The sequence below is a fragment of the Pholis gunnellus genome (genome assembly GCF_910591455.1).
Source record: "Pholis gunnellus genome assembly, chromosome: 7".
NCBI lineage: Eukaryota > Metazoa > Chordata > Actinopteri > Perciformes > Pholidae > Pholis > Pholis gunnellus.
The window spans coordinates 1,381,588-1,394,424 of NC_136533.1; the positions used below are offsets into that span (position 1 = coordinate 1,381,588).

The 12,837-nt window shown below is 40.3% G+C and overlaps 2 protein-coding genes across 4 annotated transcripts in view; one reads left to right on the forward strand and one right to left on the reverse strand.

The window, feature by feature from the left end:
• The window catches only part of lsp1a (lymphocyte specific protein 1 a), a 24,802-nt gene extending 16,676 nt beyond the window's left edge, over positions 1–8,126 (forward strand). For all 3 annotated transcript variants that reach the window (XM_079162783.1, XM_079162784.1, XM_079162785.1), the window contains exons 10-13: positions 162–257; positions 1,197–1,283; positions 1,622–1,703; positions 7,376–8,126. In XM_079162783.1, the coding sequence (XP_079018909.1) occupies positions 162–257; positions 1,197–1,283; positions 1,622–1,703; positions 7,376–7,398 (288 nt within the window). In that variant the 3' untranslated portion in view covers positions 7,399–8,126. The remainder of the gene's footprint in view (positions 1–161; positions 258–1,196; positions 1,284–1,621; positions 1,704–7,375) is intronic.
• Positions 3,334–11,695, reverse strand: prr33 (proline rich 33). The gene is made up of 3 exons (XM_079162766.1): positions 11,608–11,695; positions 11,172–11,221; positions 3,334–6,802 (listed from the first exon to the last, which is right to left on the reverse strand). Exon 3 carries the CDS (start codon positions 6,785–6,787, stop codon positions 3,737–3,739), a length of 3,051 nt encoding a protein of 1,016 aa, XP_079018892.1. The 5' UTR covers positions 6,788–6,802; positions 11,172–11,221; positions 11,608–11,695; the 3' UTR covers positions 3,334–3,736.
• Positions 11,696–12,837: the final 1,142 nt, after the last annotated feature.

Sequence of the window (12,837 nt, forward strand, 5' to 3'; positions counted from 1 at the left end):
AAACTTGTTAATATTCAAAAGAAAACAGAAATCACATTTATTTGGAAGCCATCTTTCGTTTCACCTGACACAAGATATTTAGGCATCACATTGATTTACGGGGTTTTGTTTTACTGTCGGTAATGAGCTTCCGTAGTTTAACCGACACTTTTCTGAACCAGGACGCTGAGGGGCTGAAGGTGGGCGTGGCCAACCGGATCACTCAGTGGGTGAAGGGTCCGTCTGACGGCAGCAGACAGTCGGCCTGCAGACCGACAGTGAGTCACAAACACAACGTGACAATAAATGTGTATGAAGTAGTTAAAAGTCTTCACATGCTTTCACATTGATGCTTCAGAATAAATAATCTAATGATGTCACATAGAATCAGATATCAGTCACAGGAGACCTTTAACTGCACAATGAGTACTTCTGCTGGTACTCTAGGTATGTTTTGGTTTTCATGGTATCGGATCCAACACCACTGACTGACTGGCTGTGATGTGTTCAGGTGCAGCTTAAAAGTCTGTAATATGAGATTTCCCTCTTGTGGAGGAAACGAGATACAACAACGTCAAAACAAAAGTCTTCCTCTGCGTCAACTCTGAAGGATTTCTCTTCCTTCTCTTATTTGAGAAATAGTTCATTTATTTTGTAAAGTGGACCAGAAACAGACTTCAGTCTAAATATTTTAAAATGTATAGAAAAACATTGCGAAACCGTTAAAAAAGTAAAAGTTGCTTTTAGGTCTGAAAAATATCCTTTTTAACTTAAATACACACGTATGTATCTTGCATGTTACTACTACATAGTGAAAGATGGAAACTAAATCTAATCTGTACGCTGGAACTATTTCTTGACAAACAGTGTATCCCTTTATTTTCAAATTAATAATTTAGACTTTTGTTTCTGCATTGCCTACTTTATTTTTCATTTATTTATTGAGTCATTTTATTTCTTCATTTAATAACCTTAATCCTCTCTAGAATGAAGCAGAGCCAGGCTAGCTGTTTCCCCCTGCATCCAGTCTTTATGCTAAGCTAGGCTAAGCTAAGCTAAGCTAAGCTAAGCGCGTCCTGACTTCGGATCTGATCTGACTTCCCAAAGACGTTGAACTATTCCTTCCTTTCTTTTATATATTGTTTAGTTGTGTCTTCTGAACACAGAATGTTGACGTGTTTGTATTGATTATTGATTATTGATGATCGATCTGTCAGGATGTGAGGCCCGGAGATGTGATGCAGAAGAAGAACATGTGGGAGGTTATCGGAGACTCGACAGGAGGGCCGGGCCAAAGAGACAAGGTGAGAGAGGTTACAAACACATAATAGTATTTGATTACATCACAATTCAATAATCGGAATACAGTTTTTCATCGCTACATTTTATTAAAGTCATTTTTTAATGTTTTTTTTTATTCACACTTTTCATCTGTGATCCTCTTTAATTATTGACATCATGATTTGATCTGATTTGATTGATTCATTGACTCTTGAGTTGCTATAAAAAGTAGATTTCCGTGGTACAGGATGAATAAAGTTCTTATCTTGATGCAGAGTTCTACTCTACAGTCGTTACAGGATGATTCATAAGTGATAACACATTGAAGTGAACTGAAATAATTGATCTTCTCTCCCTTTAGAGCTCAGCAGCTGGTAAAAAGTACAAGTTTGTGGTCACCGGTCACGGAAAATACGAGAAGATCCCCACGGACGGAGAGTCTGGTGAGAACGTAGGAAACGTGTTTTTATCAATGAAATCATGTCAACGCTTGAAGATAATTTAAGTTTTATTCCTCTTGTGGGGTTTCATAACTACAGCAGTTCAATAAATGAAGAGTCATAATTGAACTTTTCATCCTTTCTGTCCTGCTGATCAGGATATCTGAGGACGAGAAAGTGTCCGAATCAAAGTAAAGTGTCCGATAGAGACGGAATGTGACGAGTTATGAAAGGAAAATAGAACAAAATCTGTCCTTGAAGGTATAATGACGAGGGGTTGTGTGATATATTTCATTTAGATAAAATCACAGATCAATGAAAGTAAATTAAATTGATCTGTGAGAGGCCAGAGTGCAGCTTTAATCAGCTGATCACTCTCTGAGCCTCGACTCGTTCACCAGGTGAATCTGATCTTCATCGTTTGAACTGAAGCACAAACTGAAACAGAGAAACGTTGAATCAAAGTCAAACTTTATTCTGTAGCACGTTTTGTTTTTGAGTGTTTCACATGAGAAAACAATACAGTTCAAAGTGCTTCACTTCAAATAAAAGACGACTCAAACGCATTAATCACAGCTAGTAAAATACACCTTCAGCAGGATTTCATGGTGCAGATGGACTGTAAGGCTCATCAGTTTTATTTATGATTTTTAATAATTTTAAGGTTTTTTTGTTTTTGTTTCTTGACAGATGAATGTAAAGTTTTATTTTAAAAAAGTACTAGTTTTTAAAATGTTCTACTGGACCGTGAGATTTTTTTTATTTTTAATATTTTTTTAGTCCAACTTTGTGAGCTAGAAAACTTTGTGTGTGTGTGTGTGTGTGTGTGTGTGTGGGGGGGGGGGCAACAAAACAAAGTAACAAATCTCAAATGTTTCATTGATCTGACATTTCACCCATCGCACACATTAGAGACATTAGAGACAAAGAACATTCAAAAATAAAACTAGAAGAATAAACTTCATGTTTTTCCCGCGCTGCTTCACAGTCAACTAATTATAAATATCTTGACCTTTGACCCCACAGTTCACCGTCATTCTGCTCTTCATCGTTCTTCTTCTAACAACGTACGTTAACTTTAAGTCAGTCGGCTCCTCGAGTCACAGTGAAATCAAACATTTTGTTAGCGGCTGATTTTTCATTCTATTTCTAAATTGGAGAGAAGTTTTAGGGAAACTTAAAGAGTGCACTTTATTTACAGTCTTCCATTTTATATGTTTACATTATAGATTAACGTGATTGTGTGTGAGAGGACACTAATGCATTCATATATATTTTCATGCAGAAATTGCCAACAAAATTGCCGTTCTCTCTCTCTTTGTGTCTCACTGGCTCTAATTGTTTCGTTTCTTTTTCTTCTTTAATTGATCTGCGTTATTTTGTCGAAGGCACATTGTTGGAACAGGAAGAAGGGAAAATTATGACGCTGCCAAATTGTTGTTTTCATTGCGACGTTAAAGTTCAATCACAAAACTATAACCACCTACAGCCTAAAAATAATATTTCAAGAATCACGTTTCCTACGTATGAGGTTTTCACCCTGAGGTGAGTAGCACCGTTTAGAATGTTCCTCTATCACAAAAAATACTTGTTTTCCACTAATACAAATACAGACATTTTAAAGAAATGTAAATTATTCGAAATCTATAACTTTAATCTGTATTTTATTGTGAACATGAAAGAAACAAGAAGCTCTGATTTTACTGAAAACATTGTTTTGTAACGTTTTAATCTTAAATGTGACGTCTGAATGACTTTAAGACAAATGTTGCTATCTCTCTCTTTCTCTTTTTTTTCCAGCTAATCCACAAATACAAACACTTAACATCCAGACAACCAGTCACACAAATGCAACACAAAGCATTTGTGAAGTATAAAGTTCAAAGCCGACTTTTTCTACAAACACAAACGTCATTCGTTTAAGACAGAGACTAAGATTTCTGCAACTGTACATTGAACATATATCTTTTTTTCCTTTACATTTTCATCTTGGCTGTTATATATTATATATATATATATATATATATTATATTAGCTTAAGTAGCGGCAAACCCCCTCGCTTTTCGATTAAAGTCTTTTGGTTCCTCGTCTTTACCTTTGCGCCCAATCAGACCCATTTCAAAAACAGTTGAAATTTTCGTCACCGGCCTCGACGCCGCCTCTTTGAGCCTTTTAGCGTCAAACTTTGGACTAAAAAGCAGCAGAGGCAGCCGGTGCGCAAACGAAGGTATCTCTTTCGACTCGTCCTTTTGCCCTTCCTCCTTCTCCTCCTTCTCGCTTTTGTTCAGCTTGATCTGGTGCATGATGTTCTCTTTGGAGGAAAACATTTGGAAGAGCATGGCGTTCCACATCTTTGCTGCTACGGGAGCGTCTTTGGTTTCGTTCTCTTCCTGAGTGCCGGGCTTGTCGTCGGCCTTTTGTGCCTCGCTCTGGCCCGGCCCAGTGGCCTCCTTCTGAGCGCTTATCTCTGGAAATGTTGGCGCCTCTTGCTCCACAACCATGTGCTTCTTGAGTCGGGACCAACCGCTCACTTTAGATTTCATGCCCTTTGGTTTTTGTATGACCTTAAGAAGTGGTTCGGCCGGGAGGGATTCATTGCCTTCCTTTTTCTCAGGTGTAGATTTAACTGCCGAAGCTGATTCTGCTTTCTTATCTTTGCCTTCACTTCCTGTTGGCTCAACTGCAGATGTCGTAACAGGAAGAGCGGGCGCTGCAGTGCTTTGCTTGGAGCCTTCGGCTTTAGTCTTGGTGGCGGCCGCAGGTTTCGCCGGCTCTTTTTGATCTGAGACGTCAGCTTTTGTCTCATTTCCAGATTTCTGGACTTTATCTCTGCCTAAAAGTTTTCTTACTGCCTTCAAAGGATCCTGATCGTTACTTTTGGGCAGAGGATGTTTGGTTTCCGAAGGTTTCGCCTTTGGTTTGGCGACTTCTTGAACTTGTGTTTCGGCTTTTTGTTTCTCAAGAGATTTCCCCTCTACTGTTGGAGGTATAGCCTTTGGTGTTTCTTGAATCACCGTTTTTTCTTGCTTTGCTGCAACCCGACAGGTTACCGTACTTGTCTCTTGTGTTGACGTTGTTCCTGAGGTGTCAAATGCTTCCGAAACAATAATAGTAGGGATTGAAGGGGTGATGGCAACTTTTTTATCTCCCACATGGGGTTTATCTACATCTTTGGGGGTTTCTTTGGGTTTAGAAACCTCGGAAGTTTTCACAGATGGTTCTTGGCTGGTTGTCTTACATTCTGCTGATTCCTCTATTGTAGCTTTAGCCTCCTCCTCAGTTTGCATCTTGGAACCGGAGATACCAAATGCTGGAGAGTAAGTTCTTATTCCGCCATAAGCAGCATATTCAGCTGGTGTCAATCCACGGTAGCCAGACTTTGACTTTTGAGCCACTTGGGTTGGGGTTTTAGGTCTCTGAAAGGCTACAGGGGATACACCAGAAGGTGATGTCCCATATGTTGGTGTCTTTGGTCTTTTAAAGCCAGGTGACGTGGTCATAAGTCGGGATGCTTCGTATGTTGGAGTCTTGGGCCTCTGATTACTGTATGAAGTCACTACCAGTGTTGTCGGCTCAGATGTTGGAGTTTTAGGTGTTTGAGAGTCAGCTGGAGCAGTTCCTCTTGTCAGATCAGGCTCTGATTTGGACTTTGTGATGCTTTGTTGGATTGGTTTTACAGCAGGAGTGATGTCCGAATGAATGTCCCCATTCAGTATCGTTTCAGTAGGCTTAGGTTCAATAGTCTTGACACTTTGGGAAGCAGACTCACTTCCCATAGCAGGAACAGTTTTGGGCGTTCTTGACCTCTCTGGTTCTACTGTGATTGGCGACACTGCAAATAAGAGAGGATTGGTTCTTGAGACTTCAAAGACAGGCGTTGTAGAGCAAGACAAGTGGTGTGCCGGGGTTCTAGGTCGTCCTGCTGAAGTTCGTGATGTTTGAAACTCAAAAGTTGGTGTTTTAACTCTGATTTCAGCTGATGGAGTAGCTCTTTTGATTTCAGCGGTTGGGGTTGCTGTTTTGATTTCAGCTGTTGGAGTTATGATTGTATTCGTCTCTGCTGTTACTGTAATGCCTCTTTTAGTTTCTGAAGTTGGTGTTTTCCTCTGGGGATCCGTGCCCATTAAAGGAAGCTGAGCCGTCGGTGTCGTACCTCTTCTGACCTCAGATGCTGAAGTCAAATCTAGTTTTATTTCTGTTGGGGTTTTACTACGAGGCACTGTGCTGCCAATAGCCATTAATCCAGCTGTGTCATACACCGGTGGGGTCCTGGATAACTCGTAAAACGATGTGCTAGCTGTGTACATCCTAATTTTAGGGACATCAAACATCGGTTTGGGCGATCTAGAATGTTCGGTTGCTCTAAATGTGGGCCGTGGACTTTTGGATCTGCCGTGCATGGTCAACACAGTGAGAGGACGATTCACAGCTGTTGCTGAATAAGGAGTCAGACCTGGACTTTTTGTCTTTAGGGTTTCTCCAGCTGCAGCAGGTCTCACACCGGCATGAGTTTCAGCTAACGTGCTAAAAGCTGGCTTTTTCACTTCAGCAGCTGGTACTGTTGCCTCAGATACAAAAGAGGCTGGCAGAGATATTTTGGGAACCACCAACTCTGCAACTGGTCCTGGAACTGCGTCTCCAGGAAGGTGGGTCGATGCAGAATATGAGGAAACCGTGGTAACATGCTGCGAGTACGACGGGATTCCCACCGCCTGAGGTGAGAACCTCCCTCCTCTACCGTAAGCTGCACGCTGCGGGTAAGGGGACGCCACGTGTTGATACAGCGGCCTGACGGTGAACCGTGGAGGCTGCTGATCACTGTAGAGGCTGAACGGCGTCTCTGGAGTCTTGGGCGGGGTGGAGTGGTCGCTGTGCTCGAGGTCAGTGCTCGCTTCGTTCACGGGGGAAAGGTTGGAGCGGAAAAGCGCGGCGGGCTGCGATGCCTGAGCGGAGGTCTTTTTCTTGGAGCTTCTCTTGAGGAACTTCTGAAGCCGAACATTGTCCTTTCCAGGCTTTGGCAGCAGGGGTGGGGGGTAATGCTGGGAAAGCAGGCCCGGCTGGGCGAGGGCACTGTATGCGACCGCCATGAGCACTTCAGCACCCTGTGGAGGAAAAAAACAACAACTGTCAGAATAAATAAAGAATATAATAAGTTCAGGCCAAATTGTCTGACTTCCAAGACTAAATCTCTGGACCTGTACTTCGTTTTTGCTGCTAAGATCACTGCAGCTGTACTAATATATGTTTACATTATTTATATTTGTATTATTTGCATGTCATGTCATGTTAGCAGTGAATTTTTCATTTTAATATTCTATATATATTTATATTATTTGCATGTCACTTTGGCAGGGAATTTCTCCAGTTTCAAAAGGTTTTAAAATGTCTGTGAACTTTTTCTCTGGCGCAAAAGTAAACCAGTCTTGCAGCCTTTCAGTGGGTTGAAAGTTGCTTTTCTAGCTTCAGACGTTTTTTTAAAGATCATATTGGGAAACATCCCAAAATGTGTTAACAGGAAATGCAACAATACTCTTTCAAAGGGTCTCAAATCTTAATTGATAAAACCTTTATGAACCAATACAACCTGAAACTTAAAAAAAGGTAACTAAACTGACATTTGGACCACTTCATAACATCTGCATATTTAACTATTTTTCTTTTTGTGTCTTTTGCAGATTTATATCATGATGACTACTGAGGAGGCGTCGTCTCTTCAGCTCTGTCAGTAGCAGCAAGACTCAATATTTCATTTATATCCAATAAATCACTTTCTCTGACTCTGTTGGACGACTACAAACCAACAGCTCAAGTGCAAAAGATTTGATTGTCAAATGTCTATTTGTTAAATTTCCTCTTTGTATTTTCTGACATTCAGTTTTTATTATGATGTATATATCTGACTGAGCTTTAATGTCTCTGTATTCTTCTCCTCTACAGTGTTTAGCTGAACCTTAATATCCGGTCGATCCTTGTATGATGGTGTGTAGGGAAACCTAAAAGTCTTTTGAATAGAAAAAGTTTACATTTTCCAGTCATGTATTTCATGGATCACAATTGTTTATATATTCTGTTCTGCACTTAAAACTTTTGGCTTAAGAACAATCTGAATGGTTGATTTCGGGAGTGACATACTTTGTCCAAACCTGTTACAGCAGAGTTTTTACTGATGATAATGATAACACTGAAAGTATGAAAACTGAGATTTTAATGTCTTGGCTCACTTGTTGCAGCCCAAAAATAGACATTGATTTGGTATCTGTTACATTTCAACATTTAATACCTGATCTATACAAACTATTTCTTGATTATGTTTTTGTCAACTTTGTCTCTGTACTACTGCAGACGTTTCTCACTTTTAATATCCATGTACTGAGATTTCTGATTGTTTGTTTTTAATCCCTTTTCTTAAATAAATAAAAAAATATTTTCTAATGTAGCTTTGACCTCCATTTTGTTTTTATATGTTTAACTATCAACTGCAGCCTGAACACAAGATTATACCCTCTACATCTGAAAAGTTTTGTCCAGAGCAAAAAATCCTCAACAACTGGCTGAATATCCATTAAAGCATCTATTCATGGTCCCCAAAGGATGATTTTTAATAATGTTGGTGACCCATTGAACTTTCCTGTAGCGCCACTATCGGGCTAAAATTCCCTTTACTACACAAGAAATATCAAAGTGTAATATTTTGTTATTACATTCGTGCTCCACAGAGGATGAACCCTTCATGTGTAATGACTCCATGACACAACTGTAGCCATTGATTTAAGCTGAAAACGTCATCAATGAGAAATCCTTCCTGATCAACTCAGAGAATTCCAGGTCTAACACTGGCAATAATTGTATTTTGTCTTTCTGTTGGAGATAACATTCAGATCAGTCCACATTTAAGGAATTAACATTATTCATAATATTTAACCGAGCACTAACTTTATTCTGGGTCCTTTTCCTTTTTCTCCACATCCAACTAAGATGACCACTTATCTTGAGGAATCGCCTTTTTGTTTTCTAAAGAATTGACATGAATTAACCCGTTATGAGCAAACAAGCTTTGTTATCTCAAGATAATGGCATTAAATAAAATTATAGCAAGCACAGATGTTCATTGCTTCCGCACTTTGTCCACCAAACGGCTTTGTTTTTCAGCCTGGTGATGCTAAAATTCTTCGAAAAACAAGTTATTAAGGGCTTTACAAGAAATTTGATAAAATCAAATTAAATGCATTTTTTTAGTTTAAGTAATCAAATGCAGTAAAAGCACAGAATAAATACAAATTAAGTTTACAAAACATCTGTCCTATGAACTCCGATGCACTGAGGATGACTCGTGTTTGTTTAAGGTGTTGATTATTAAAGCCAGAGATCAGCAGGAGAATCGAGCTGAACTCTTCCTGGATGATGTTACCGCCTCACAGCTGATCCTGTGAAGCTTTGCACTCGGACTAATTTTAGTTTGAGGAGTCGCGGCCAATCACCTGCTTGGCTTTTTTTAAGACTCTTGGCATTTCACAGGTCGCATCACTTTCCCCGAAAACACAATAAATCAGAATGCTGTGAAGCAGATCAGATGGAGGCAGGCAATCAGAAACAAGCTCCACGTAAGAGGAGTACTGTGAAAGACGAGGGTAAAATAAATGATATCATATTTCAGCATCAACTGCAGTCAACGTTTATTGTTATGAGTGCAGCATCTTTCCGGTATGTTCTCAAGTAGGCAGATTTGCTTCCATTTAGAGTTATGATCAATGCTCAAAATTGATTAAACAATGAAGGTTTTAGGTTTAATTTTGGGTGACAATGCCCAACAAATGGTAAGAAAATTTCAATTCGTAACATTAAAAATGTGTAACTTCAGTTGTCTTTGCCCAAATCAAATATGGAACAGAAGAAACATTTTGGTGATTTATCTGTTCCTGGAGCCTTAACCAGTAGTGGAGCTAAAGATGTTAAGTATTTTGCTAAAGGCGTTGCTAGAATAAAAGCACTAAAATCTAAATTGTTCATCCTATGGGGAGCTGGAATACGGTTAGAAAGTTTTATATTTGTATGTTTTTTTGTGTTAAAGCTTGTTTGTTCATTTATTTGTGTTGCAGGGACAATGCACACCAATCAACAGTTGAACTGTAAGTGAGCCAGAGAGGCTAATTTTCATCAGCTGTCCCCGGCCAGATGTTTGAAGGCAGCCGAAAATTACAAAGTTTCAACTGAAAATGGAATTAAAATTCAAAGACAAACAGACAGCAACGTATAGACAGAACCAATACCGATATAAGCAAAGTGGAAAACTATCCTGATGATAGTGGTAGATGAGTGAGAGGAGGTAAACAAAATCCTCAAGATTCATCTTCTGGGACCAAGAACATCCAGATCTAGATCTTTATAAGGATGCTTAAGAAAAAGTAGTTAAAATCAAAATGGTTCATCCTCTGCGGGGCTGGAACATGATAAAACTTTTCGAGCCAATCTGCAAGTTTTTATTTTCATATTTTTTGGATAGTGGAAAATGTGACCTGATACTACAGGAAAGAAAGGAGGTCAACAAAAACCATTAGGGTCCATCCTCTGGGGACTATGAATGTCCAGATCCAATTGTATTTCATGGTTAATTTAATGGAAATCTGGCTAATATTCCATCCCTCGCCTATAGTTCCTAAACCTTAAATGTGTTGTGCTATTTGTTTCTAAAGAGGTAATGTTTTATCTATATTAAACGTTTGATATTATATATCAGCACTTTGTAGGCTGTGAGGTTGCAGGTTTATTTTCACGGCTGGCATTCAGCTTCGTCAGGACCCTCTGGTTTCTCTCCCCACATAAACCCACTCATTTAGATGTGTGTGTGTATATATATCTGCTGAGGGGTGAAAGTGAATGCAGAGCATGTGACCTCGTGACATCACAGCCCGGCGACACTGGTCAAACATTGAGTAATACCCAATCACACGAGAGGACAAGAATTTAACGTTCAAGGATGGAGAAACTGAGAAATTTGGTGGAACTTTTCTGTTTTAGTTTTTATTTCCAACCCCGCTGAGAATGTCCTTTATATAAAAATAACATTTGTGCAATCAGGATTCAGATATATGTTTATGATAATAACTGACCATGCAGTCTGTACAAAAACAACTGTTTAATGTCCTCAGTTTATTCTGTGTGTCACCTCAGTGAAATGTAGGCCAGAGCTGGTTGTGTTTTTAAGCCTCCAATCCTCCCACCTCCCTTCCTGAACCTGATGCCATCCGACACATGAGAGCCCGCCCCTCCTTTTAAGGCTCTGGTAGGTTCGGTATTTAGACCGCCTTCAGGATGCAAGTTCAAAAGAGGAAAGGGTAATAATAGCCCTGTAAGAAAAAACCAAGCTAGCTCACAATGGCCTCCTTAAGTGAATAAATCGACCCCAAAAGCGGACGAAAGTTAAGAGGCTTCACAACACACAAACAGTTTTAGATGGAAGAAGAAGGAACCTACCAGGTAAAAACACTTGTTGTCGATGTTCAAAGCGCTCCAGGCAGGTTCCCCTTGAAAGGACAGGAGAGAACATTCAGCTTCAATGAGAGAATATCAAAGTTTTATTCTTCACAATTACACAGCAGGAAGTTTACAACTCAAAGTATCAGTCGTGCCTCATTCCAGATAAATGAGAAAGTGTGTTGTGGAGCCACAGGGAGAAAAAACGAGTGCGAGGCTAACACTTAGCACAAAACACCCAGACACATGTCAGATCTCTGGCTGCAGAGGTCGGGGGGCCGACAGGGGGGGGGGGGGTTCTGCATTCAACGCCAGCTGCCCCCCCCCCCCCCCCCCCTCCCCCCGACCCACACACACACACACACACACACACACTTTCCCAACGCTGCTAACAGCTTTATCTGGAGAATAAAAGGTGTAATAACGGTGTGTTTACCTGTGCGACTGCTGCCCGGGGTCTGCCGGCCCGGCTGCTGCCTGCTTGTCCCAGCCTGGAGTGTCAGAGCGGCAAGTTCATGTTGAGCCATCTCGACCCCCCCCCCCCCCCCCCCCCCCTCCCCCTCCCCCTACAAATGGAAGGAACGGACGCCATGGTTGTCCAAAAATAAATCCTGAGCCTTGTGAGCCGCTCAGAGTGACAGCAGGATCGAGGCGAGACGCTGCACGGACAGGCCACTGGACCTTAGGTTTCACCACCTCAGGGTTCTAAAAGTAGGGGTCCCAGGGCCACCCGGGGTCCATAGAGGATGTACTGGGGATACGGCAGTGGGGGCTCCAGAAAATGAATTTCACATCATTTGAATTCTGTGGAAATAGTGGATTTTGCAGCCCAGTATCATAGCAGGTTGTAAAATAGTCACAAAATGCAATCTATTGGTTTCACAGGGACACAAATTGTCTGGTTTCTTTGTGTGAAAATAATGCCAATGGAGAGTCAATTAGGAGCCGTGCTGGTGGTGGGCACAAACTAAATGCATCCATGTCACTAAGCAACAGTAAGAGCAAGTGACCTACCTTGGACTCCACAAGACCGGTGTTCAACACCACGTTATAGTTTCATGGAAGTGGTTTTGTTGACTAAACCTAACTGTTACTAGTTTTGTTGACTAAACCTGTTTTTAGTTTTGTTGCCTAAACCTAACTGTTTGTAGTTTTGTTGCCTAAACCTAACTGTTTGTAGTTTTGTTGACTAAACCTGTTTGTAGTTTTGTTGCCTAAACCTGTTTGTAGTTTTGTTGACTAAACCTAACTGTTTGTAGTTTTGTTGACTAAACCTAACTGTTTGTAGTTTTGTTGCCTAAACCTGTTTGTAGTTTTGTTGACTAAACCTAACTGTTTGTAGTTTTGTTGACTAAACCTAACTGTTTGTAGTTTTGTTGACTAAACCTAACTGTTTGTAGTTTTGTTGACTAAACCTAACTGTTTGTAGTTTTGTTGACTAAACCTGTTTGTAGTTTTGTTGCCTAAACCTAACTGTTTGTAGTTTTGTTGACTAAACCTAACTGTTTGTAGTTTTGTTGACTAAACCTGTTTGTAGTTTTGTTGCCTAAACCTAACTGTTTGTAGTTTTGTTGTCTAAACCTAACTGTTTGTAGTTTTGTTGTCTAAACCTAACTGTTTGTAGTTTTGTTGTCTAAACCTAACTGTTTGTAGTTTTGTTGACTAA

Bases quoted from the DNA above. Each gene is read 5' to 3' on its own strand.
- prr33 (XM_079162766.1), bottom strand. From the start codon at position 6,787: ATGGCGGTCGCATACAGTGCCCTCGCCCAGCCGGGCCTGCTTTCCCAG.